Source organism: Plodia interpunctella, chromosome 17 (genome assembly GCF_027563975.2).
Source record: "Plodia interpunctella isolate USDA-ARS_2022_Savannah chromosome 17, ilPloInte3.2, whole genome shotgun sequence".
In the NCBI taxonomy this organism is placed as follows: Eukaryota; Metazoa; Arthropoda; class Insecta; order Lepidoptera; family Pyralidae; genus Plodia; species Plodia interpunctella.
Genome location: NC_071310.1, coordinates 5632525 through 5660164, shown reverse-complemented (window position 1 = coordinate 5660164; position 27640 = coordinate 5632525). Strand labels below are relative to the sequence as shown.

The 27640-nt window shown below is 38.9% G+C and overlaps 2 protein-coding genes across 8 annotated transcripts; one reads left to right on the top strand and one right to left on the bottom strand.

Annotated features, from left to right (window-relative positions):
* The first annotated feature begins 4 nt into the window (after positions 1–4).
* On the top strand, positions 5–12838 carry Prp39 (pre-mRNA processing factor 39). 4 transcript variants are annotated; one of them, XM_053757317.1, is made up of 20 exons: positions 5–192; positions 295–675; positions 2094–2147; positions 2990–3043; positions 3318–3365; positions 3606–3671; positions 3858–3911; positions 4778–4918; positions 5582–5728; positions 6425–6586; positions 6915–7040; positions 7690–7816; positions 8277–8424; positions 8607–8754; positions 9338–9448; positions 10015–10179; positions 10513–10733; positions 10967–11235; positions 11834–12032; positions 12341–12838. In XM_053757317.1, exons 1-20 carry the CDS (start codon positions 163–165, stop codon positions 12561–12563), a joined length of 2874 nt encoding a protein of 957 aa, XP_053613292.1. In that variant the 5' UTR covers positions 5–162; the 3' UTR covers positions 12564–12838. The 4 variants fall into 4 exon arrangements, with proteins under 4 accessions (XP_053613292.1, XP_053613291.1, XP_053613293.1 ...); XM_053757316.2 differs by having other exon boundaries at positions 3318–3392; XM_053757318.1 differs by lacking the exon at positions 3318–3365.
* Positions 12765–27558, bottom strand: htk (hat-trick). 4 transcript variants are annotated; one of them, XM_053757312.2, is made up of 26 exons: positions 27371–27558; positions 26909–26962; positions 26701–26811; positions 26220–26379; positions 25755–25920; positions 24996–25214; positions 24369–24531; positions 23917–24054; positions 23411–23538; positions 22805–22961; positions 22452–22612; positions 21710–22083; positions 21407–21491; positions 20700–20831; positions 20322–20421; positions 19959–20105; positions 19575–19617; positions 19303–19419; positions 17062–18898; positions 16606–16829; positions 15582–15803; positions 15080–15254; positions 14713–14816; positions 14087–14230; positions 13613–13753; positions 12765–13398 (listed from the first exon to the last, which is right to left on the bottom strand). In XM_053757312.2, the coding sequence occupies exons 2-26, from the start codon at positions 26909–26911 to the stop codon at positions 13367–13369; spliced, it is 5283 nt and encodes a 1760-aa protein (XP_053613287.1). In that variant the 5' UTR covers positions 26912–26962; positions 27371–27558; the 3' UTR covers positions 12765–13366. The 4 variants fall into 4 exon arrangements, with proteins under 4 accessions (XP_053613287.1, XP_053613288.1, XP_053613289.1 ...); XM_053757313.2 differs by having other exon boundaries at positions 14087–14227; XM_053757314.2 differs by having other exon boundaries at positions 20700–20819.
* Between the last annotated feature and the right edge of the window lie 82 nt (positions 27559–27640).

Sequence of the window (27640 nt, the reverse complement as noted above, 5' to 3'; positions counted from 1 at the left end):
AAAAATTGTGAGTTGTACAAAGTTATTACCTCTACGGTTTTTTGTGACGCTTGATTACATATTAAAATTACTAATTCTTGCATTGTTTGATTTGATCAATAATTGAATAATAAGTAATATTCTACATTTAAGTGCATTTCATTGTTTCTTTGCATAGTAGAGATGGAAGACGAATCTAGTTCTGATTTGCAAGTAAGTTTCACAGCTTGAGGTTATGTTTCATATATTGTATTGACATTCAGACTTTCGTCCGGAATTAGCAGTAGCTAGTTTGTAATTGACAACATATTACAGAAATGCATGTCGGAAGGCCCTATGGATACCGATGAAGGGCCCCTGATAAACGAGAATTCGAATGGCCTGTCCCATTTATTGACGGAGGGTGAGTTTGACAGTGTGGATGCCGTGGCGGTCGACGAGTCCTCGGCATCGAACCAAGCTTTCCTCAATGCAGTCGAGTTGTCCACGGACAGCGTGGGTGACTACTTGGAGAACAATACAGAAAGCTTCAATGCTAATTCTTTTGATGTCGGCGACAACGCAGTAACTTTTCCTAGCGAGTCACTGGATGGTGACACATTGCTCAGTGACAATGTATACAAAGTTGACTCTGAAAATAATGGTGATATTACAGAGAGCCATAATTTGAATATGGACATGGATACGACAGAAAATGTAAGTAATAAAGAACATTTTTTGTTTCTTGAACACTCATTATTGCTACATGACATACTAAACTGGTTGATTGTTAGAATAGAATGTTCAATTACCTATTAGCAAGAAAGTTGCTGTGTGGAATTAGTAGTTTTCATCCTTCTTGTGAGTGTACACTTGTAGGTAATACAAAAACAAATCAATACATTTAGTGTATGAATGTATGAAAATGTTGTTGCTTATTATTTAGTTTATTTTCATCTATTATTGACAGTATGGAAAGGTACAAAAAGCAAATTGGTAGTATCACATAAAATGTGGTTTTTTTAATTTTTGTTCATAGCAAGTAAGCTTTCCAAATAGGTGTTGCCAGAATTTGATTTTTAATTTCTCCTAAAATTTATGTTTATTGAACTGCCTCCAATAATGGTAACAAGGCTATAATGTTAGACTGGTGTGAAGTAAAGAAAACTTATTGTTTAAATAACAAATCCAGAATAATCAAATAGCTCTAAAGCAACTGAATTTTAGATTTATTTTTAAACATTCTTTGGTTCTTAATTATTTGTGATAGTTGTATACCAATGTTAAAGATACATTTTAGCATAAGAACAGAAAACTTGAGTATGTATTGAAAACACAAGCTTATTCCCCCAATCATTCATGGTTACTTCTCCTTATTTAAGAGTTTGTTTCAATCTAGGTATATGTTCACTGTTATTTATTTAAGACTTGATTGTCCTGTCTTGAATCTATAGATATATTCATGGTACTTCTTATTTAGAGGATTTTATGTTTCAATTCAATAATTAATAAAAGAAATAATTGTGGTTTAGTAACCAACTTAAATAAGTATTTAATAGCTTTCCAGCCAGGAGCACACAAAGGTGAGATAAAGATGTGCTCTCTTTTTTTAAAGAGTTGGTTATGAGCTGTAGCACTTGATGATATTTATAAATAAATTATTTTACAAATTAAAATATTCAAACCATATGTTGGGATTGCATTGTGTAAGAAATTATGGCTGCTTTGACCGCTTATTGGATAAAGGTCATGTAATGACTGCCTGTTGCAGGTGTTAGGAATCACTTTAATTAATATGAACATGTCTGTTCTTCAAATGAATTTATTTTTATAATATAGATAAGAATTAAGGCCATGGATTATGTGAAGTGCTATGTTACTCGTGTTTTCGGAAACTGTGGTCTAGTAAAATATCTATACAAAAATTGATACAATAATAAAGAATTAGAACTATCAGTGCTATTTTATCTTAAAAAGAAATACAGAAGTATTTCCACAACAGTTTATTTATATCATCTTATGTTCGTTTCTTATTATTATGAATACAGTATTAGGAATACATTTCAACACCCATACTCGGCAAGTTTTATCATAATGTCATATATTTATATTGGTAAATATATTTTTTATTATAGGAAGTAGAGGTAAAGAAAACAGAAGAAAGCCTAGATGCACAAGAATTGCTTAAGGTAGATATTTGCTTAAATTTCTTATAGTGAGATTTGAGTTATGCATATTTCTTTCTTTGTAAGCTATTCAAATGAAAATAGTATAAAATAACACACATAAAACCTTCCATAAGGTGTATCTTAGATGTGGAAAGTCACCTTTAATATGTTAAAGAATACAGTACCAGCGCTCAAACATGTGAATTAAGGAAGGTTTGTGGGAAAATGGTTGAGGCTGATGGGCGTCGCCTTATCTCGCCATCACGCACTTAATGATATAATACGTAGGGCACTTATATCGGCAAACATTCCATGCCAGTTAGAGCCACCAGGACTTTCTCGTACAGATAGAAAGCGTCCTGATGGCATTACGTTAATACCGTGGCAGAGAGGACGTAGCTTGCTATGGGACGCGATGTGTGTGTTCTGTTCGTTCACCTGGGGCGGCTGCAAGGGCCGCGGCTGCCCAGAAAAAAAGTATATATTTAGCTTTGACCAACAATTATTTGTTTGTTCTGGTGGCGGTCGTGACGGCTGGTCCTTGGTGCCAAGAAGGCGCCAGGGAATTTGTGAGTGAGATAGGACGTCGCTTAAGGGGTTATGACTACCGCTCTGGGCAGTACCTGGTTCAAAGATTGTCCATAGCTATTCAGAGAGGGAATGCTGCAAGCATAATGGGCATCTTTTGATCCGGGTACTATTCGGGGCGGCATTTTTTATTTTTTTTATTTTTGTTTTACTTTTTACTTTATTTTTTATGATTTGTGGTAAAAAACTATTGGTGTTGAATAAATGAGATTAAAATTAAGGAATCTCAATAGATTTGTTTTTATTTATCTACTTTATTAATTTCTTGTTTTTAGGATTCAGATGAAACAAATACGGAAAAATATGTTGAGAACCAGGAATTGATTAAGGTTAGTGATCCTGATTGATTATTTTCCTCGTATTCATAATATCATTAATTCAATAAATTCTATATACAAAAGTGACATAATTATCTAATTCTATACATGTAATATTTAGTATAAAAATAGTGTTATTTGTATTTTTTCTGTCATTATCAAAACATTTTAACAGTAAATAGAAACACACAGTGATGATAATGAAGTGGTCACAGTAACAGTATTTTTTCTCATCTTGCTATGCTGTTTTGTATAGTGAATAATAAATAATCTATTTATTTTATAGGAAACAGAAGCCAAAAATAATGAAAATGAAGTGGCTACAGAAACAGAGGTAACTGTAGTACAAGACCGAATAGGGGTGATTATTTATTAGTATTACATTTCTGGACTCTTAATCTATTATATAATTAACTATACATACATATAGATGTCACCACATCTGTTTCCTATGAAAAAAAAAAATTAAACTATAGATGATGATAAAATAAAAACTAAAAGTAGTATTCAATATTAATTAGAATGTTATCCAAAATCAATATGTAGTATATTTAATTTGTTGGATTTCTTTCAGGATGGACATGTAATGCCAGACAATACAAAAACTGAAAAACAAGATGTGCAGCCAACAGCAACTGAGGTATTATTTTTAATTGTATAATTTGTTGTCTATTCTCATATGACTATATAATTTTTAATTCATTGTATTTGCTTGTGTCACTCATTCAGACAAATTTTTCATTTAGTAAAAAAGCGGAGTATACACACACATGATATTTTGAATTTTCGTGCCCAAAATATTTAAAGTCGTTTATGTTTTGTACAGGTTTTGGATGCAGTAAAAAAAATTAAGGAAGCAGTAGAAGAAGATGAAGCTGCGGTGGGTTTATGTTTATGGTTATACTTTTTAATTTAAAAAATAGAATTAATTAAAAAATGATTAGTATGTAGTTCCGTATTTCCTGTCGGCTGTCTTCAGCGGGGACGATTGAACAGAGAATTCAGTATATCTTTTCCTTATCTCCATGTTGAATTACGTCTAAAATTTGCAGGTGGTAAATAATATAGAATTTGTATCTGACAAAATAACAGTTACAATGAATGATCTTGGTGTAAAGAAATATACCATTATTGGTAACCATAAGGAGGCCGAAAAGGAAGCTCCCAAGGTGGTTTTGATTTAAAGGCTTTACGCTGTGGCTTTAGTAGAATAATTTATTTTTGTCATTAATATGTTATTATTATATCTTAATTTATTTCACATCTTATTTTCCTTGATAAAACATATTATACATACGAAGTTATATTGCTTAGTTTTTTTATTTGTTGATGATCTATGTCGGCGATGTATGTTGCAAGGTAAAACTAGAACGTCAATTCGCCTACGTCATGGCCTATCTGTAGTGTAGCAAGCGTTATATATGCATGAAAGTTCTTACAAACAATATTCTTATTATATAATATATTGTTTATTTGTAATTTAAAGTAAATTCATATGTATGAATATGTTTGACAAAAAATGTCGTAGTTCTTTTTTTTTAAACTTGTGCGGTTTGTACACATAGTTGTGGTATTTTTTGTGCTACGCATGCGACCCTCCTGATAAGAAGTGGTCGCTGGCGTCTATGGACACCAAGAGTGTAACACGCGGTCCTGAATGAATCTTACTTAGCACGAACCTTTTTAAATGTAGCTGACGTTTCAACAACTTAGTCTTGTGTAAGTAAATGAATGTTTGGATGCAAGGTGGGCGGTGCGGAGGAGACGGAAGTGGTGTCGGAGGACGAGCTGCCCGCGGTGCAGAAGCCGAGTGTGCAGGACGCGGAGAACGTGTCCGACGACGAGCTGCCGGGGCCCAGGCCGGCCGACCTGCCCGCCGACACTGAGGTACCCACACAGCTCTAAATGTTGGCTCATAAACACGTTAAAAATAATGTATTTTTTTCTCCGATCTTTTATTGTCGAAGATAGATCTTATTGCTTTCAAAGCATGCAAAAAAATCAATCATGTCCGCAGCAGTAAAGATTGTAAAAATATACTTGTTTCTTACTGAGTTATTGAAATAAAACACATTCTAATATTTTTTACTAGCCCCAAAGTAAGTTCTAGACTTGTATTATGAGATACCAACTCAACGGTACTATATTTTATAACATATACATATATAGATCAACATCCAAGACGAGGGCCAATCAGAAAAATATCATTATCCGTCATGACCCGACCGGGGATCGTACCCGGGACCTCTCGGTTCAGAGGCAAGCACTTTACCTAAGGTTGTGTCTAATTATATTTCTTTAAATAAATATTGTAATGTTGTAAATTAAACTGAATTGTAATAATTAGGAGTATTACATTTTTAAGGACGCAGCTAGTCATTTATATTATAAGTTCACCAAAAAATACATTATTTTTATTTTCGTTTTCGCTTTTATCTCTCTCTCTCATTTGAGCTCGTTTCTGGTTGCTTTCTCAATCGTTGAGCGTCGGAGTACAGGATCTGCTGTTTACCCTTTTTAATATCCTACTTTATGTTATGTTGTCCTCAGGTGGTGTCCGAAGATGAACTGCCGTCATCGAAGAAGGAATCTAAAGAGTCGCGCAAACGCAAGCCTAACGAAGAAGGAGACGGCTACGATCCCGGCTCTCCCACCTCCGAGACCGAGACTGCTAATAAGAAACAGGCTGTGGCTAAGGTTGTTATCAATCAATCAATTAAACAATTGGACGACCTCTGTGGCGACCACAACCGGACGGCTCTGTCAATCTGGAGGTCCGTCCTGGGTTCGATTCCCAGCGCGTGCAAATATTTGTACTTGTGATCACAGTGATTTGTCTGCAGCTCTGGGTGTGTTGTATTCATTTCTGTGTTTATGTACATCGTACATGCGATACAAGCTTAGTGCGGGCCGTTGAGTGTTCAATCCATATAATTTAATATATAAGTCGGGCTGCTCACACAAATACCGCAAGGGCAATCTATTACTACAGAAATGCTCGTGTAACGTATTAAATGTACGACCATCCTGCTTCTCTTTCTTTTGTATACCTGCTTCGCTTTCTGTTGTCCCTTTAAGACGTAGCGTATGTTAATACTACTCTGCCGTAGTTGACTGACATAATATAGTAGTATATAATAATAGTAGACAATGTGCAGTCAAATGTAATTTTATATAGGTAGGTATATCTTCCTTAAGAAGTCTAGTCTAGGGAAGCCCTAAGATAGAATTTCTCGAAATTCCCGGGAGAACGGAATAAACATTTTTTTTTGGCGCATTCGAAATGCTAGTTTTAGCCCTTTCCATTGCAGCAGACAGATTTTTTATTCTATCATCAAAGCACACATAAAAGCAGTTTAATTGACATTATAAATAATGATTCATTGTTCACAGAATGGTGAAAGTAAACCAGTCCCAGCTGAAAAGAGGTCTTCAATAGACGAGAAACCGAAGAAGAAAACTCTTCCGGAGCTGGACAAATATTGGAAGGTGGTCAACGACGACCCCACTGATTTCACCGGGTGGACCTATCTCCTCCAATACGTCGATCAAGAGGTAATTTTATATTTTGTTTGTCTTTTTGCAATTTAGTGTTTAACTGTTATTAATTTGTTATTAGTTATTAATAAATTGAAGTATATCCTTTTTAGCTGGCAAGAAATAGGCAAATATACCGACAAGCAAATAAGTTTTACTGACAGTTTAACATTTTTTTCCTTAATAAAAAATAATGTGATGAAAATATTTTGCTAATCTCATTGCTTTATGAAGCAATGGGAACTGAACGAACCATGTCGATTGGCAAGGGCCAACTGATCGTCCCTGTTGTTGCCATCGCATCGAGTGATGTGAGGACAGTTGTCCAAGAGTGCGCTTGTTGCAGAGCGACGTGGAGGCGGCGCGCGAGGCGTACGACGCCTTCTTGTCGCACTATCCGTACTGCTACGGCTACTGGCGCAAGTACGCCGATTACGAAAAACGCAAAGGCAGTAAAAAGAAGTGCCTCGAGGTGAGTTACCCTGCTTTCCTGTCCATACAATATTGCATTTCTTGGTGAGTTGGTATACTGAACAATGAGATATATTAAAATATGTCTTAACACTTATTCAATTTCTATAGTCATAACTGGTATTTTGCAATTATTTTTTTTCCCAACAGCGCTTCGAGACCCCCGATCGTAAGGCAAAGTCGTCCGCTCGCTCCGGAGAGCTCTCTTACCATCACATTGATTTATCGCTAGTGGTTTATTGTTTGTGGTGTAAACTTTGTATATGAATGCATTTATTTACTATATTATGTACACGCATGAGATATTGTTATTCTTTACCATGTATGTTATTTAAGTACGTACATTAGAAATGGTGGATATATTTAAGATACTAATCCATGTGTAATGGAGCGAGGCGGCTACGTTTTAGCCATAGCTCGGCGTGAGGCACCGGGAAGCGAAGACGGCGGCGCGGCGCGGCGGCTCACAGGTGTAATATGTCGACACACATTTTATATTATAGTCGGCGAGGGGCTGCGCGCAGTCCCTCGCCAGTTCTGAATTACATGAGACAATGCTATTTATTATTCCCTTGCTTCATAGTGTTGTCGCCACGGCGGCAATGCTCGAACGCCCGTGGGCCATTCTTGACATTTTCGTTGCATTTCAGGTGTTGGAAAGAGGTCTCAAAGCTATACCGTTGTCGGTTGATCTGTGGATTCATTATCTAAATCATGTAAAGGCAACCAGAACTGAGGACCATACGTTTATTCGATCGCAATACGAGCGAGCCATTGGTAAGACTATGCATAAGTAAATAATTGAATTTATTAATTACACATATTAATTTATTAAATATAATATTTTACCTGGAAAATTGTAATAAATAAAACACTATTGGAATATGTTCACATGTATTATTCAAAATAGCATCAAGTACCTGTTCCTTACTTAATTTGTAATCTACGAAATAAGTATTTGATACCAAGGTGTAAAATTTTATATTATAATACCACTGCGCGTATCTGTTAATTTCAGCTTTTCTATTGTGGTTATGTCCACCAAAAATAGCTAGTTATATTATTTTTTTGGTTCACCAAAGAATCTAGTATGTTCTGAAATTTTGTCATTTCAGATTCACAGGTTCATTTTATTTTATTTTTAATAATTTATACACATTGAAAGCAGGGATCGAATAAATAAAATTGCGCTAAATAGAAAAATAATGATCAATGTAATATAATAAAAATATTTCAGAGGCGTGTGGTTTGGAGTTCCGTTCGGACCGGCTGTGGGAGTCTTACATAAAGTGGGAGGCGGAGAACGGCTCCGCGTTGAACGTGACTAACATCTATGACCGTTTATTGGCCACGCCCACTCTGGGATACACTTCGCACTTTGACAAGTATGTAACTTTTAATTGTCTGAACGTATTTGAAAATAACTTTTTTGGACAAAGAAAACAATATTTTACCATCCTTTTGTAAACGTTTAATTTTGAATCTGAATAATGATTTTTTTAATGGAGCATGGTTTAAAAAAGTTTTAATTTACTATTTATTCGATTGATATGTTGCGTGTATAAAGTTTCCAAGAGCACGTGATGTCGGAGCCGGTGGCGGGCGCGGTGTCGCGCGCGGAGCTGGTGCGGCTGCGGGGTGAGGTGCGGGACGCGGGGGGCGCACTGCCGCAGCTTGACTTGCCGCCCGGCGAGGACGAGCCCAGCGACCATGTGGTGACTATACGTTCTTTTATTTTGCGTCCCGCTAGTACACAAATACTAAACCCGAACTACAATAGTTACCGCGTAAAACCATAAAAAGGTAGCCTTTGTTACTTCTGAACATTTCGTCTAGTAGTTTCTGAGCTTATTCGTTACAAACAAAAATAGAAATCTTTTCTCTTTATAATATGAGTATGGATATGGATAGTTTGAATAATATTAGTATAGGAGCGAAATAAAAACAGAATTTAGCAGCTGCTATTCTCCTCCCGTGCAAATTGTAAATGTCAAGGGAATAGTGACTATTCCAGTGTTATCTTGTGTTTCACCAATAAGCTCACCATACAGCTAAACTACTTGATCTTCGATTCTCGAAAGAAGAAGGTATGATAACAATTAGGTAATTAATGTAATTTAGTTGTTGATAACTTATTTGTGTCTTGATGATGATGATTGACGCTTGAGTTAGGCTTTTGAATTGCCATAGCTAGTTTATGAATTTTGCATCCATTGAAACTTTGGCTAAAAATGGGATATATATGATGGTCATTTTAATAAACGTCTCTGAATTCATTTAAATTTATATACGTTGCAGGCTTCTGAGGAAGAAGCTCAGGCGATCAAGGAGCGCATCATCGCTGCACGAAGGAAAGTGCACAAGGCAACCGGCGAACAAGTCGCAGCTAGATGGACTTTCGAAGAAGGTGTAAGTGGACAAAATACTTTTTTTTACATTAAAAAAGAATTAAACTATTTAAAATTTAAGTAAATAGATCTAAGTTACTTTTGTTAATCCTAATCCTGTCCTAACTTTGCCTGCTTCGCTGTCGTAGATATTTTGGCATTTCAGGAATATGGATATCATACAAAAGATATTTTTTCAAATAGACCGGTAGTTTTAGTGATTACTGCCTTGCCTTGCATGCTGAATAAGCTGTATGACATTGACGCCACAGCTAGTGCTGTATTGATAGCGTCTGATTGGTCTTCACAAATCTGATTCGCCGAGTCGACACCCTAAGAAGAGTTGATTAGCACCACAAATAGCATATACTACTACTTTAATAATTGGCTTTTTGTAATAATGTCTAGTGTTAATATTGTATGCTGCTTTTTTCTCCTTGACCATAAATAGATGTTGCCTTCTATTGTTGCCATTTTGAATGAATGTTTATTTTTATATGAAAACCAACAGTAATCATGTGACAATTTAAAATGTAAATATTAAACATCATAAATAACATTTTTTAAATAAATTGTTCTTCAACCCAGATCAAGCGCCCATACTTCCACGTGAAGCCGCTGGAGCGCTGTCAACTGAAGAACTGGAAGTCGTACCTCGAGTGGGAGAAACAGCACGGCTCACTGAAGCGGGCTTTGGTGCTACACGAACGGTGCCTCATCGCCTGCGCGCTTTATGAGGAGTTCTGGATGAGGGTCAGTTTTTAACCAATTTAAAAAACATGAGATCTATGTTCAAGGTATCAAGTTAAACACACAAAAAATGCGTAACTAATCAAATGCTCCGGCTATCACTTAAGTTTGAAGTTGGTTCAACTTTTTGGAAAAACGTTTTTATTTTCTTCACTTTATAGATATACTGTAGATGTGATAGATTTTTAATTCCAGTGTTCAATATAGACTCATTTTCGTCGTCTACCCCACTACTCCCATTGAGTTGCCCATAATGGGATAACTGAGACAATTTCGCTCCAATAGTTCCATGGGACAAATGGCACTAATATTTTCATTATCATTATTGCCCCTCAGTTGATAAAATTCCTGGAAGAGCGCACGGAATCGAACCCGGAGCTGATCCCGGTGGAGCGCGAGGTGCTGGAGCGCGCATGCACCGTGCACCACCTCGACAAGCCGGAGCTGCACCTCCACTGGGCGCACTTCGAGGAGGCCCAGGGCAACCCAGCCAAGGCTGCGGAGATACTGGACCGCATCGAGAAGATATGCCCTAACCTCGTGCAGATACAGTATAGGTGGGTTAATATTGATGCTTTTAATTTACAATTGTTTATTCATTATAAAAAATGTCATTATAAACGTGTAGCAGAAGCTATATTGAGCAACTCACTTAACATTTTCGCTGACACTTTACTATGTGCTAGAGGTGGAGTGCTGCATACACTGATGCCAAAGGCGATTAAATAAACAGATTAGTAAGTGGAGCATCATTAATTCCATTTTTAAAATTGATAATCATTACCCACAGACGCGTGAACCTGGAGCGTCGTCGCGGCGACTACGACAAATGCTCCCAACTGTACGAGAGCTACATAGCGGCGGCCAAGAACAAAGCGGTGGCGTCCGCGCTCGCGATCAAATACGCGCGGTTCCTGTTCCACGTCCGCAAGGACCCGGCCGCCGCTCGACTCGCTTTGGACGAAGCCATCACTAAGGAGCCCCTCAATCAACGGCTGCATTTGCAAAGACTCGACTTGGCTATGCACACGCCTGATACGCCTTATGAAGTTTTGGAAGGTTTGTAGAACTGCTGTGTTTGTGGGAATTTTAAAAGTATTATCTATGTTATTGTTACGGGTTTTGGGATTGATTATTTGGATAGAATAAATAAGAATAAGAATTATTTATTTTTCGAAAAGAATTACATGCATATAAAATAACGAATAAAGAATTGCTTGATGACGATAAATCGTAAACCACCGTAGTATTCAAAATATAATAAATATCCAAAATACAACAACCTCGTTTCTCACATTTAAAATATGTTATTTTCACGAATTTTAATAACTTTTGTAAGATTGGTTTGAGTGTGATACACATAGCGATTCAGAGCTTGGCATATGTGTCTTTTGGTAACGGAGAATTTAATAACTATTTTCAAGATCATGTTTGTATTAAGCTGGGTCCGCTGCGCCATGTTTTGAACAGAAAATTTGTTTAAAAACATAAATTGTAACGATAAAATTATGTTTTAGAACAATGTTCTGTTCAGAACATGGCGAAGCGAATCCGGTTTTAGAAACAATTAATTCAATGACAGCCTTTTTTTCTCCACCATTGGGAAAGAAGATCTATTTCGATCTGCAATAATATATATAACGCGTCGACGTTGCAGAGCTGGTGCAGTCGTACGGACAGCAGCCGGGCGCGGAGACGGAGACGGCGGCCGGCATGGCGTGGCGACGCCGCGAGCTGGCGGAGGAGCTCGGGGACGCGCGCGCGGCGCGCGCGGCGCAGCTGCACGCGCGCGCGCTCGCCAAGCATCTGCGCAAGCGCGCGCGCAAGGACAAGCACGACGTGCCGCCGCCGCCCGCGTATGATCTCACTTTCTATTGCCGGCTCCACACTATCACGGAAAAATTCTGTATACTGCGGACATATTTATATCGTAATGTGAAAAAACCGAACAATTAATGTAAACTGAATGCGTAGTGCGACTTTCTATTCATATCTCACTATAGAGTTTATTCGCAATTAGACAGGTAACCAATGGTGCCATTGTAACGCAATGACAAGTGATTGATTTGTTGGCACTTCGTAAACTGTCGACGATCGAAACCGAATGGCAAAGTCACACTACAGCCTCTGTATTCAGTTTTTAACATTCTGTACTTTTTACCAGACCGACAGCGGAGCCCGCGAAAAAGAAAGAGCTAGCCACGACGACGGCGGTAACCACAACCAGCAACAGCAACTACTACCAGTCGCCGGCGCCGGCGCAGTCGTACGAGCAGTCGTACGCGCAGCCGTACCAGCCGCCGTGGGGCTACCAGCAGCCGCCCGGGCCCTACCAGCACCATCCCCACCCCGGCGCCTGGCCGCAGTACCCGCCTAATTATTACTAGCGACACGCCCCGAAAAAAAATTTAATATTCTCATCTCTTAGAATTTAAAACTTGACTCTCGTCAAAATCACATTCACTGGAAATCTACTAGATACGTTTGAAATAGAACGTTTTGCAAACTTTCCAGTCTTAGCATCGAGTACACCGATTTTAAAAAACAGCTTTGATTTATTTCCAATTTGTGAAAATAAAATAACTATGTTGATCCGTGGAGTTTATTAAAATTTAATAATATATCTGTGAAATACTTTGGGAAATAAATATAATGTAGTATATTATGTATTATCATTACCAACTTCAGTCTTACATAATGCGCGCGACGCATAGAACCAGAAATTTTCCAGCAATTCTTCTAAGAGCAATCTTCCTGGGACAATCGTAATTGTTATAAATATTTATAGTAAATTGCAAATATACAATGCATAAATGCTACGCACACAATAAAATCAAAAGTTCAATTTAGTACAATCTACGAAACAATCATACGAAACGTATAAAATTGTATTCAGTAAAATATTCAAATAAAATAAATTGATGCATGCGAGTGGTTCACTAATTTTACAACATTTAAATAACATCTACTATAAATCTTATTACATAACTAGCCGACTATCCAGCGGTACGGCAAAAAAGTGCATTTTCCCTTCCCATAAATATAGTCCACGTCAAATCACTGCACATTCATCTACATTCCTATCACATTGCACGGAGTTTCCTTCGTCGCGTAGTTTGTCTTGTCTATGCTAAAACGAATAGACATCGCGTCGGCTCCCGAGACCTTGTCCCACTTACAGCAGCCTTCATCATGAGCATGCGGCTTTGGCAGCCTTCACAGCTGAAAAGACAGAAGAGGAGTATGAAATAATTTGTCAACTGTGTTTTTGTTTGTGACATATGGAAAAACGTATCTGATTTGAGGATTTGTCTTGTTGGCAGTTGGGATGGGTACTATACTTCGATGAATCAATAGGGAGTTACCCTATTGGTAACATCGTCTTAGCACAAAATGTCTTCATAGTACCCATCGGAAAGAGAACAAAGTAATTTACCCTCCCTCTCCTTGCGGCGCAGTTTCTTGCGGCGGCGGTCGATGGCGGCCAGCTCCGCCTTCACGGAGTGGTACGCCTTGCGGAGGTCGGCCAGCCGGCTCGTCAGCACGCTGATGCGCGTCTGGCAGTCCCAATTCGGGTCTGGAACATATCATTTTAATTTATTTACTAGCTTTTTAAAAAATATTTTTTACGGGACCAGTTATTTAGTCCTTCTCTGTTAATAGAAGAAAATTAAGAAATTCAGAGAAGGACAAAATAACTGGTCCCGTAAAAAAGTTTTTTACATGTATGCAAAATTTCATTCAGGAAGATTGGTTGAGTATATAGATTTTGAAGAGGTAATAAACAAACAAACTTACTTTCACATTTATAATATTAAGTTGTGTAATCAATAGGAGGTGTTTGGTGAGGATCAATAAGACAATTTAGAAAGGTTGCATGTGAGGTCGGTACTTTCGGATGGTGACTCACCAAGGTCGACATAGAAGTTGTATTTATGAGGCGTGTGGTCCGCGGCTGTGGTGTCCGTGTCCCGGCGCCGGCGCCCGCGCGCGCGCGGCGCGCTGCTAGCGCCGGCCGCCGAGCTCTCCGACGCCTTCCGGGATCTGCCACCTGCTAACACATGTTCAACTTCTTTGTCAACACTGTAACCCTGGTCTACGCCCGAAGGGAACACATGATTTTTTTATTTCAATTGTTCTAGCATATTAAGTCTATAAAAATGACAGTACAACATAGTACAACTAGCTTTCGAATAACAAAATATAGAATTCCAAATTAGACAAAGGAAGCGATATGATCATATGGTGTCATACATTCTTATCATCATATACAGTCTATACAAACGTCTTTGTTTAGTTATGTAATGTTTACTGTAGTTTAACACTATCTTCATAATGTGAAACTTAGGCAAACATTGTAAAGGTTTACAATTTAAGAAAAATAAGTCTACCAAAGCGCAGGCGCAGAAGAAGCGGCGCAACAAAAATATTTGAAAAGAAAAAAAATAAATTTCACTTTTGTCAAGTATTCAAAAGTACAATTATTGATAGACTAGGGGCCGCTGTAGTTATGTAAAAGTTTCATTATGTACTCACCATGTGGCTTGTCCATTTCCACCGGAGACGAGTCAGCGGGGCGGCTCTCGTCGTCATCGTCCTTGCGCTCCAGCGGACTGTCGCGTTCAGACATACGCCGTTCTCTGTTACACAACATTTACACATTATTTATGTAGGTAATATTTTAAAACTTTCATACATTTGGAAATCTAATTCATTATTTACTATTTTAATAAACAAAGATAAGCAGGCTATACCTAGGTGTAACCATCTGAGACCCGCTGCACTTAGGTCTAACCAGGACAATAAGGGTTAAACCTAGGTCTAGTCTATATATATATATAGTTGGAAAGTAGTCAATTCAAACTGATCGGCATACAGCTACGTACCTAACCTGTGTACGTACCTGTGTGGGGACATGTCCAAGCTGCTGTCGGGCGTTGTGGGCGGCGTGTTGTCGAGCAGCGCGTGGCGGCGCCCCCAGCCCGCGCCCGCGCCCGCGCCCCCAGCGCCCCCGCCCGGTCCCAGCTCCTCGCCCGCCTCCAGCGCCCGCGCCGGACCCGCTTCGCCGCGACGCTCTTCTACATTGTACGGATTATGTTATTGAAGTAAAGTTTGTTCAGAAATTAGAACTTCACAGTCAAAATCGAAATCGGCCCAGTAGATTTTGAGTTCATTCATTACAAACAAGAAAACAAAAACACAAATCTTTTCTCTTTTTAACATTAGTATGGAAATGGACAAGCATTCTAATATACGTGTATATAGGCGCCTATTTGGTGGGTTGATGTGAATGGACTTTTTATACATTTAAATTTTATTTACAAAGTTGGTACATGGGCGGACTTTATGCTAAAAGTCTTCGGGAAAAACTGAAAGATTATTCATATTTATATAATAATTAATACCTTTGGAATTCGTATTGTGATGAGGCGGCGCGCACGCAAACGGCAAATGCAGCCGTCTCGGCGGCGCCGGCTCCGCGTCCGGCGCCGGCGACCCGGGGATCGTCTCCTCACACAGCAACAGCGATATGTTGCTGTCCTCCTCGCCCGCGGCCGCCGCGCTGGGCCCGCCCGCGGCCGCCGCGGCGCCGACACGGCCGCTACCCGCCACCACCACACTCGCACCTACAGTAATATCACAGATTAATTAAACAAACAATAGGCTCATGAAATTTGTTTATTTGCTTTAAATGTAGTACCTAATTACGGTAAATATTATAATCATAGTTTCATGCATTAAGCCAATGCTGGTATGCAAATTAATGTAACACCCTAGACCTAATCCTTGCTTCCCAACAGGCTATCCTAACTAATTTTCTAAATGCGAATGTATGTGTATGTTTGTTATCTCTTCATGTTGTATTTATTCAACCAATATTCTTGAAATTTTGCATGATTTGCTAGTTCATTTTATGAAGTACGGAGATGGACGTAAGGTATCTTTCATACAACGGGGAAATTGACGCGACCGAAGCACGGGTAAAAACTAGTTACTAATGAAAATAAGCTTCACTGTAAAAAGAGTCTCTCGCTACACACCATAAAATACATAATAAATCGGTAATCGGTAATAGCATAGTATGTATGGCACCGAAAATTTACAACAAAATTCCAAATCAATATAAAAGCTTAAATTTAAATCTATTTAAAAAGCACCTCAAGTCTTTATTAACTGATAAATGTTATTATACTTTAAATTATTTCTTTAATGATAGACTCGGATAGAATTTAGGGCTAGTATAAGTACATTATAATTCTTTTTTTGTTTTGGATTTGTAGTGGATAGCATGCTCCTCTTTATTTATTTATATTTGCATACCTATATTCGGTAAAACGTGTAGGTTTAATTCATTTTGACTATTTGTACTCATGTTTTTGGCAAATAAATGTTTTCTTTCTTTCTTTTCATAATTATAACGAAACTCACTATGTTTTCTTTCGTTCTTGCAAGCGTCCTCCAACATGAGTAGGGACTCCCCGGCGCTCCACTCCCCCGGGGACTTCCCCGCGTGTATGCCCCGCGCTAGGGAGCTCAGCCCCGCGACGGGGCCCGGGACGGGGTTGGCGGGGACGTTGGCCACGCCGCGGGAGGTCTCTGAACTGCCCCCGCTGCCCCAATCTTCCGTTGATAGTTTTTCTATTATCATCATTCTGGAAATATTGGACATGACCGTGTTAGCTATTGCTAATTGTTAATGTGATATTTTGTTCAAGTCGCCTAGAGGAATCTTTACAAGGATTTTACGACTATCTGTGACAACATCAATAATATTACTTCATAGACTCCTTATTATTACGAATCTACTACAAATAAAATTTTTGAAGATTAATAAACAAACACCTGATGTGTTTGTTATATTTATAGAAAATATAAAAAGCATACCTTCTTTCCGAGTCGTCGGAATCGCTGGACTCGCTCTTCTCTTCAGGCGGGAAGCTGGGCAGCGGTATACTGGCAGTCGCGGCCGACTGGTTGATCTGACTCGACAGCTTCTGGATCGTGTCACTCAGCACCTTATTGTTCTTCCCAGGGGGCAGTGGCAAATCGGCTACACTCTTTCGCCTCTCTAAAATACTCAATGGACTCTGCAACCGCGGCGGCGAAGGTTCTTTAGGTTTAACTTTCTTCACGTCAGCAGTGTCTCGCTTCGCGTCAGTCAAATTTGATGGTTCCCCAAATATAGACTCGCTTACTGCTATTGGACTGAATTTTCTCACTGGCTCTATTTTTGTTAAAGGTTTGTTCGGTTCGAGCTTCGTCGTTTTTAGCTCCGCCGCTATGGGCGATTGTTTGCCTTCGGGTTTGTTCAGTTTCAAAGTATCTTTCTTTGGAGTTAAAGGACGTTCTTCCACAGGTGAAGGGGTCATTGATAACCGCTTGGCGCTGTTGATAGCTTTGAGAAGTTTTTCAGCTATCTTTGGTCCTTCAGACTGGAGCAGGAAACCTGGCGGCGGCTCGGGCAGGACGTCTATCCGGGCCGGACTGTCTGGCTCAGATTTATCTTCCTCTGTGTCTACTTGAGGACTAGAAGGAAGCTCGATTTTGGACACCGCAGGCTCAGGTTCTAGTTTTTCTATGCTCACTCTGAGAACGCTTTGCTGTTTCGCTACAGGCTCAGCGGCCGGCAGCGGTATTGATGCAAGTTTGATTTCCTCTTTCTCTATCTTGGGTTCCTCTTTGGGAGGTTCTGTCACGGTAACGATTGGAGGACTGGGAGCTACAGGTTTGATACTGGTGCTAGGCAATTCGAGTTTTGTTTGCAAAGGCGGAGACTTAGGCGGTTCTGGAGTGACGGTCTTTGGTGATTTACGTTCTTCAGGCTCAGTTACTTCTATCTTAACTTCCTTTGGAGGTTCTTTGACATCTTCTTTGGGAGGAGGTTCTGGAGTTTTCGGCGGTTCTATGTTGGAGAGGGACGGGCTCGGATCTCGCTCTTCCTCCTTCATAACGATATCTTCAGGCTCGTCTTCAGATGACTGTTCGTCGTCCGCCCGGCTGTCTGGGGAGTCTTCTATCAACTGCCGTAGTTTGGATACCTTGCTCTTTTTGGAATATGTTTCTTGATTTTTAGCCGGCGTGAACCCTTCGAAGATGGGGCCGGAACTGCTTTCTCCCGGGAAGGAGTCATCATCCAATGAGAACAGATCATCTTTAGAATCCTCCTCGGGGCTTTGACGTGAAGGGATATCACGAGTGGTGCCGAAATCTCTAAACGGTGACAGAGAAGGCGATCTCAAAGTCGATGGTCGAATTCTTAACGGATCTTCGGAGATTTCCTCGCTCAAAGATTTAGATAAAGTCGAAGTATATTTGCTGGGTGAGATGTCGTCGAATATGCGGTGCGTTCTCTTTTTCTTCTCATCGTGTAGTTCTAATTCAAATGGTTCTGGTTCCTTGAACTCGTAGACATCTTCTGCCTGTTTTTCTGGTTGGGGAGGGGAGACGACCGTCGGAGGGGGTTGCGGAGGGGAGGTCGTTTCGGAAGATTTTTCGGGCAGTTCTTTAGCGTCGTCCGGTTCTTGCTTGACGGTGTGGAGGCCTTTGAGCTCGGATCGTATCTCGTTGAGGTCGTAGTCGCGGCCCTGGTGGCCGGCGCTGGGGCGGGGGCGCTTGGCGGGGGAGGCGGCGGAGGGCGTGGACGCCGTGCGCACGGGACGCTTGCGCGGTTTGCTTGAACTGCTGCTGTCGCTTGATTTCGCGTCTTTGGATCTTGAGGGAGCTGCAATAACGTTACGTCTCCATATCATCTATTTTCTTTAATAATAACTAGTATAACTAAGATTATAGACACGTAATATTTGTATTATTGAACTTTTGTAACAATACAAAAGTTTAATAAACACTAAACTACTTCTATTACTAGACCCTCAGTATACTAACAGATTCAATATTTTAGTTACTGCTTACAGCTGATATAATATACAGATGGAATGATATACAATTGACTAATTACGAGCTCAATGTCATTGTTCTTGAAGAGCGAAACTAGCCAGACACAGGTTTATATAAACTTAATTGGTGAATACCTGGTGTGTACATGTAATGAATTGTTTATGAAATAAATTAATTTGAGTATAACACATCCCAGTCAATGATTTCTAATCAGGATATATGAATACTCACTCTTTATGCCGCCTTTATCATCAACTGACAGTTTCTTGGGCGGTCTCTTTACATCCTCATCGCTGTCTGAATCGCTGTCACTGTCCGACCGCGCTGAAGATTCTGACACAGGTTTCCCTACAAGAACAAATAGTAGGTACCTATATCTGTACAAAAATTAAAATACAATAAATACAAACGTTGGGTTGCAATCCTTTAGACCAGAAACGAGCGAAGTGACAGTCGCAATTTTTTTCGAGAATATGAAAACTAAAAATAATAACAGGACATACCTTCTATCCTTTTAGACCGGGCGCGTCTGCTTATATTTGGATTCTGAAAAAGAAATATGAATGATAGGGGTTTGAATAAAATTGAAGTCACGATTATTTTTGTAACATGTAATGCCGGCTGTACACACTCGACGAGATAGCCCGAGACGGAGCGAGAAGGACTATGTAGTTATGTACATGATGCTCTCGTCTCGTCTCGCTCTCATCGCCTCAGTCGGTCTCGGTCGCTTGTCGGTTTTTGCGCACGAGTCAAAGGATCTCTTTGGCTCTCGCGAGGTAAACGAGAAACTACATTGTACATACTCGTTTCATCCAGTTGCCCGCTCACTGTGTTTAGGTGAAACGTGATTGCGAAATAAGGATAGGCATGAACACGGGCATTACCTTTTTGTTGCGCGCCTCGTGTTGCGTGACGTTGAGCGCGATGCGCTGCGGCGTGATCCACTCGTCGTAGCGCGTGTTCCAGCCCGTGTAGTGCACGCGCAGCATCCCCTCCGATGATATTTCGATCACCTTCGCTTCGTATGTCACCTGTTAAATATATGTTATGTATGTGTAGTAACGCTTAGAAGAGAGAAAACATACAAAAAGGAAATTTTCTCAACGTTTATTAATGACATGTGTTGACAACAAGTGTATTTAATTCAAAAAATTACAATTATTTTTACTTTTAATACGTGTTTACTATTTAATTTATTAACGGTACTTTTGTTTTTCACGGGGGCCATGTAATAATCCAGAACTTACCTTGGATTCAGACTGCGTCGGCCCGTAGTAAACCTTCAACTTGTCGCCCACTTGAGCTTTCGCGTTGGGATTGCCGGAACGAGTGGGCTCACTCGATGGTCTGTAACAAAATTAAGTTATATAAATATTTTTAATCGAAATGTGGTTCTGACTAGAAAAAAAAGATATCTTTTTTCAAATCACACCTGTTTCCAATACTTACAGTGCAATTAAACTTTTTATCTTTACAGAGATTTTTAATTACAAGATTTACAAGAAGCTTTTAAATAAAATATTTTTTTTTAAATTTAATATTTAATGAAAAATAAAACGTAAGGGAAGGCCGATGAAAAGATGAATGGAGTATTTTCGGCAGGATTACACTTAGACAGGACTCACTCTGTGGTCTTCCTCTTGCGCACGCGCTTGGTGCTGCTGGCCGAGGCGATGGTGTTGCCGCTGCTGGCCGAGTTGGCGCTCTGACTACGGCGGCTCGACATTTTCTTGGTCGGCCCGCATCTGCTCACATACCTTCACAACATTATTGTAACTCACACAATTATCCATGTCCATATTAATCTATGCATCCATACTATAATATAATAATAATATTATAAAACGAAAATATTTGTATTTTTGTTTATTTGTAATAAATAAACTTTTAAAAACTAAAATAGGCTGATTTTTTATCGAGTTTTAAGCTAGAAATATTATAAATGCGAAAATCTAGCCAGTCTATTACATACTGGGAATTTGACACAATCCTCTAGAGTAATATCTACAGTCTGTCTTTATAGAATAGAAAATGGATTTTTAGTGGACTACATTTTTTGCCAATCACAGCACTAAATCAAATTCAATCAATGGCCAAGAATGTTCATAAACACCTAGTGTTGCCAGCCAAGAAGACAATTTGTTCTTATTTAATCTCTACTCTTTTTAGACGGGACTCATAAAGAGCCTTATACAAGCCCTCTTCTTCATAAAAATATAATCTGTTTATTTATTTCTATAATTTATTTATATAATACATTTAAGTTGTATTCCTATCGCACTTTACACAACATATAACATACACAAGGAAAGTACATTATAGATATACACACCTGGAGGCTCGTCCAGAACTATCGCTGTCCGTGGAGGCGTGAGGTCGACGAGAAGCGCGCGATGTGTTGGCACTAGTACTGATACCTAAACAAAGGTTACTTTACTAATAAAGTCGAAATTTTATACTTTTCTTTCATTGTAAATATCCTTTCTATGTACAGTCCACCGCATGTCAAGTTGAGCAACTTGATTCCCAATTTGTGATACATGGATCTTTATACTGCAGCAATGAATTTATTAGTTTGATGTGGTGTTGACTTTTAAAAGCTGTGCAGCGTACAAAATGTTCGCGTTTTAGTTACCTTTGGAAGACAGTGGGCGTCGTTTCGGCGTCCTCTTGTCATGAGAATCGGGTTTGGCGGGCGGCAGACTGCGGGTTTTGGACAGCGACCGCTTCGGGGCAGTCTTCTCGTCGCTCGTACTGGCCGGTGTCGAACTTTTTTCTTTCTCCTTCTCCTTTTCTTTCACTTTCTCCTTTTCCTTGTCTTTGTCCTTATCCTTTTCTTTCTCTTTTTCTTTGTCAGTTTCCTTGTCCTTGTCTTTCTCTTTTATTTTTTCTTTGTCTTTATCCTTATCTTTATCTTTTTCTTTCTCCTTGTCTTTATCTTTTTCTTTCTCCTTGTCTTTTTCAATTTCTTTGTCCTTTTCCTTCTCCTTTTCTTTTTCTTTCTCGACCCTTGAGTTTAAAGATAAGTTTTTAAGGTCAGAAATTCTTCTAATATTATAAATGTGAAAGTTTGTGAGTATATATGTATGTATGTTTGTTTCTCTTTCACGAAAAATCTACTGGACGGATTGCTATGAAATTTGGTACACGGGTAGAATATAGCCTGGAATAACACATAGGGTAACCTTTTATCCCGAAATTCCCAGCGGCGCAGCTATAAATGTGAAAGTGTCTTTGTTTATTGACGATGCAAGTAATTAACTTGGTTTTCTGTTTGGAGGTAGAAGGGTGGAGAATGATATAATGTACTTTCTGCTAAAGGTGGAGAATAAACAATTTTGGATTAGCACCCATATATTGGTTAGTATTGTACTTACTTGGGTGTAGTTGTTATAATCAAGGGTTGGTTATCAGCGCTGTCTTCGCCGTCACTGGCACGGGGCTTCTCCTTCTTCTCAGCTTTCTCCACTTTATCTTCCTTCTCACTCTTGTCGCTTTTCTCTGTTTCACTTTTGTCTGAATCTTTGTCTTTACCACGCTGTAAGGAGAATATATTTGTTAGTAGAACCTAAACTTCATAAGCAATTACACACGCTGATGGGCAACAATAGCATTCCTAAAGAGGGTCGACGTCAGGCAGTTGTAAAATCATACACGAAGCTTTAATATTTCTAAAGCTATTATTTATGGTGACACCGGGAACATGCGGAGATGAGAGAGAGAGTGAGACCATGGTGGGCGTGGTGGGTGTGGTGGGAGTGGCGGGCAGCTGCTTGTCGCGGTCGCGGATGAGGGAGCGGCCGGCGGGCGGCGTGCGGGCGCCGCGAGGGTGCGCCACCAGCGTCACGCCCAGCTTGCGGTAGAAGTCCTCGAAGCTGTGCAGGAATCTGGAATCGTTTTATCATTTTTATATTTTTTTACGAAATATACAAAAATTCAAAGAAATTAAATGGTTCGTACTGAGTCGTGTTAATATATGTATACGTAGTCATTTATTGGGTGTTGCTAAAAAAGGATGTCTAAAATAAAACACTTGCTCAACATATAATTTACCCCCATTCGGAAGGATGAGATGCTGACAAACTAGAAAATGGCATTTAAACACGTCACGTCTTAAAATAGGATAATAATTTGCTGTAGTAGGCCTGTATTTAGTTTTAAAGCCCCAGCTCACAGCTCATTAGATTTACAGCAGTTCAACAAAAATGTCTTTGATTTTGATTTGGACACTTCATTGGATTTAAAGATAGACAAAACAAAAAATATGAAATGTATACTAGTAGCCCTAGTCGTGATTCCTATGAATTTGGAGAAATAACGCTAAATAAAAACTTACTTTTTATAGGCTTGTTTACAAAGATTGGTAATATTCGTAGTTACTGGATGAAAACCCATTTTGTCTGCAATTGATTTCCACTGATTTTGATTTGTCACTCTATTGTAGCCGCCAAGTTTTTGCACCACCTGATAACAACATTACATTTTATATTAAGTACCAGGTTAATATAATGTTTTATTAACTTTAACAAGATAAAGATGTCTACGTGAAAAGAAATGCAAAAGAACATTAAATGTTTTTTGTCATATTGTTGTCTCAGTTAAAGAGTTGTTTATCACTATGGTGCTTAATAATTATAAGCAATATAACTAAACAAAACATAATTTATTTTTACCTGCGATCATGAAAAAAGACATAGACATATGTAAATGCACGATGAGGGACAATGACAAAGAACAGAGTCCTTTACGCGTTTTTCTTTATTGAGTGAGAGAAATATAAAGATAATAAAGATTATCACGATGTCTATAGTTTTTTTGTTTATGTATTGAAAGAATACTCACTCTGAATAATCTGTACAGGTCAATGTCACGGTTCGCGATAGTTGGGTTCCTGTTGAGTGGAGTCCCACGGTCGTCCATGAACTTGTATAGTTGAGCTACGAAATGGTCCTTTTCTTCACGTGGCTCGTCATCTGAACTCTATATTAGTACACAAATGTTAATGTTATAACTTCAGGTTACTAATATTTATTTCAAACTGTGATAATGCCGGTTAGTATGCCTTAAAGCTTAATGTTAACTAGAAAACTGGGAGGGCAATTAAAATATATTGCAAAATATCAAAATCTTTTCGTAATAAATTTACATAATCTCTCTTTATAATGGAGGTACTGTTTCTGTGGGAAATTCACGCAAAGTGGCGGCCTAAAGCGATCGTTTTTCTTAGCGTGTCAACTCGCCAAAAGTTTTTTTTTTTATTTCCAAAAGTATAGATATAGTAATGTGAGACTCACATCATCGGAGGTGTTGTTGGCCTCGTGGAAGAGCGTGTCGCGGTCCCAGTGCGGCGGCAGCACGCCCTGGTTGAGGTACTGCAGCGCCGCCGACACGCCCGCCCACTCCAGCGGCGCGCTGCCTGCGCGGAACTCACGCGCCTCCTTCTTTGGCACCGTGTAGCTATTATAAAATTATATTATGTATTTCACTTAGCAACCCAACACTGCTTGGCACGCGTGCAATATTATGCATGTTATATAAATATAAACCTTCCTCTTCAATAACTCTATCTATCAAAAAAAAAACCCGTGTCAGAAAAACGTTGCTTAGTTTTAAAAGATCAAAGCATACATGGGGACACAGATTGGTACATAACAGTGGGTTTTGATTGATTCATTACTACCGGCCCGTTCCAGCCTCGCTTGGGTAAAAACATAATAAATTACACAGCATTTCTCAGAAATTACACTAGGTATTTGTTGATGAACCGCATGAAAAACCGTGCAACCATTTTTGAGTTTACCGCGAACAGACAAGACGAGGCAGGAATCAGTTTTATAATATGTAAGGATAAGGATTTTTCCTACAACAACTCAACAAGAACGGCAATCAGCAGGGGAACTAGAAATAAAAAGTGCACTAACTATCGTCCATCCTTGAATGAGCGCACGAGATAATCCTCTTTGACTTTGATCTGCGCAGTGGGCGCGACCACCAGCGCCGGGAAGGCGGGCTGGTGCGGACGACGCCGCTCCGCGCCCGCCGCCGCCTCCACCAGCACCACGCGGCCCACGTGCGGCTCCCGCTCGCTGCTCTCCTTCACCGGCCGGCTGCACGGGCCCGAACCGTCGCTCTCGTCAGACCTACAATAGTAAAAAGTAACACTTAGTTTCACAACTACTTAGGAAAATACTAGATTACACACCATGGTAAAGAGAAGCCTTTCCGACCAGGCGTTACTTTATACAATAAATAAGATAGTTACATCGAAGCTGGAATATTACTTTACTCTCCATGTGTATTGCTTGTGCTTTTCACTTCAATTGCGAGGAAATTAATAATAATATTTACATAAGCATTTTAATATTCGTTGATGTAGGCGCTTTTTGGTCTTTGCCACATAAATCAATTACAATGACTAGAAAATTTTACCTATTGAGATTTTATACAAAAAGAGCAAAAAAGAAATTCATAGACGAAAATTTTACTTTCTGCTCTATTTTGAGCTTAGAATCTCATTTTGGGTGGCTACATCCATTCACAATGTCATACTTTAAGATCATGTTTAGTGAAATAGTACATTATTCACCGAGAAATGAAAGTTACAACAGAAACAAGATGAATAATCATATTTGTTTTCAAGCCTTTTGATCTAGTATAGTTTAAAAGAACTTTTAACTTACTGAGCTCTACCCCGTCTGCCGCGGCGTCCTGCTATAACAGGCGTGGAGAAGTGCTCTGGATGCGTCAACGGTAACTGGTCCAAAGTTTCGCTTTCGTTGAAGTGCCGCCCACTCTTCAGACAGAGAGCTGACCGCCGCAACGTTGTTATATCGCCGTCATCAAACACTAGAAACACAGAAAGTTTTTTGACCAAATTGACAAACCATGTAATATGAGTACTAGCATAGCTTTCATGGTTTTTGAGTGCATAAAATTTGTCACTACTTTTATTTCATTAGATATAAATAAAAATAAATAAAAAAAAAAACAAAATAATCATATATGCCCTAGATAGGTTTGTGGATAAAGGAAGGGAAGTTACCTAACAGTGGTACACATCAATAGGCTAACAAAAAAAAAACAGTACACTTTATATAAATATTAATTTTAAAAGTAAGCAATAATTCCCTCAATTCTGCACTCACCAACAGTATACTGGCTGCAATCTTGTATTTTAGCAATGACAGCTTCCATTGCATCCTTCTTGGGGTCCTGCTTCACCTCCACTGTGCTCCCAACTCTCAAAGTACCTTTGATGACATCATCATTCACTGTGATTGTGCCCCCACCAGCTTTTAGTGTCACCTGTGGATACCAAGTAAGAAATGTGACATATTTCTCCCTTACACAATATACAAAACCATTACAGCAAAACTCATTATTTCATTTTTAAGAAGGTTCCACACACAGAAAATAATGCTGTGCTTACGATGATGCATCGTGTTTGCTAACTTTAAAAAACTAATCAAAATGTCACATATTTATTTATTTATATGTAACATTTATTATGGCCTGACAAGATTTATAATAGACTGTAATATTTATTTTTATTTTATTTAAACTTTACTTCACAAAATACCATTTTTTAAGTACAATAGGCAGACTTTATGCAAAAAGTATTCTTACCTTACATTTGATGTTTCGAACCACTTTCTTTATTTTGGCTTCACAAAAAGCTCCTTTGTACTTTGCACTGACATCAGTTCCCACTGGCAGAAAGGGAGGGTCGTCGCCCTGCTAAAGAAGATGAAAAAACAGAAGAAATCAATAAGTCCTTATATTTTTTATTCAGGAATTGTAATCAAATCTAGCATATGAACTTTATTTAACTTACCATATTTAATATGACAAATCTTATACTACTTCAACGCTTATATGGAGAATAAACCTGTAAACAAAGGAGGATGTTTGGTTAGTTTATTCAATAGATGTGTAGTAGCTATATGGCTATAGCCATAAATCCTAGCCTATAAATCTTTCAAGAAAAATTTAATCATCGGCATATTGTGACCGACTAGGTATAAGTCGCATTTGATGAAACAAAGAGAATATCCCAAATCTTCCAAACAACGCCTTATGTATGCCACATATGCTGATATTTGTGTATATCTGCTTCTTATTTGATCAGGCTCAGAATGAAATACAATTAAATACACATGCATGTAAATACATGCATGAAATATAAGATATAATGATAACGTTTGCGAATTACACTATTTATCGAAGTCAATGTATATGCAATCACTAAAAATGAAAGTAGAATGCGCGGCAAATAATAGATTTTTGCGCTACAAACCTTTGAATTTCTTACAGTAGATCACTTTATAAACACTAAAAATAACTACAGTTCAGCAAAAAACGTGAGTTCATTTCTTTAGAATATGCACATATTGCACAAATTAATATGAAATACAATTTCACAGGCATCCACTTTTTCCCTCAGCTTCACCATTTTTTACTGTCTAATTGTCTATCATGTCAAACCTCTGTCTTGTTTGTAGACTTGACATTTGTAATTATGTTGCCATCGTAAAAGTATGTTGCTTGGTAAGATTGCCATTATAAA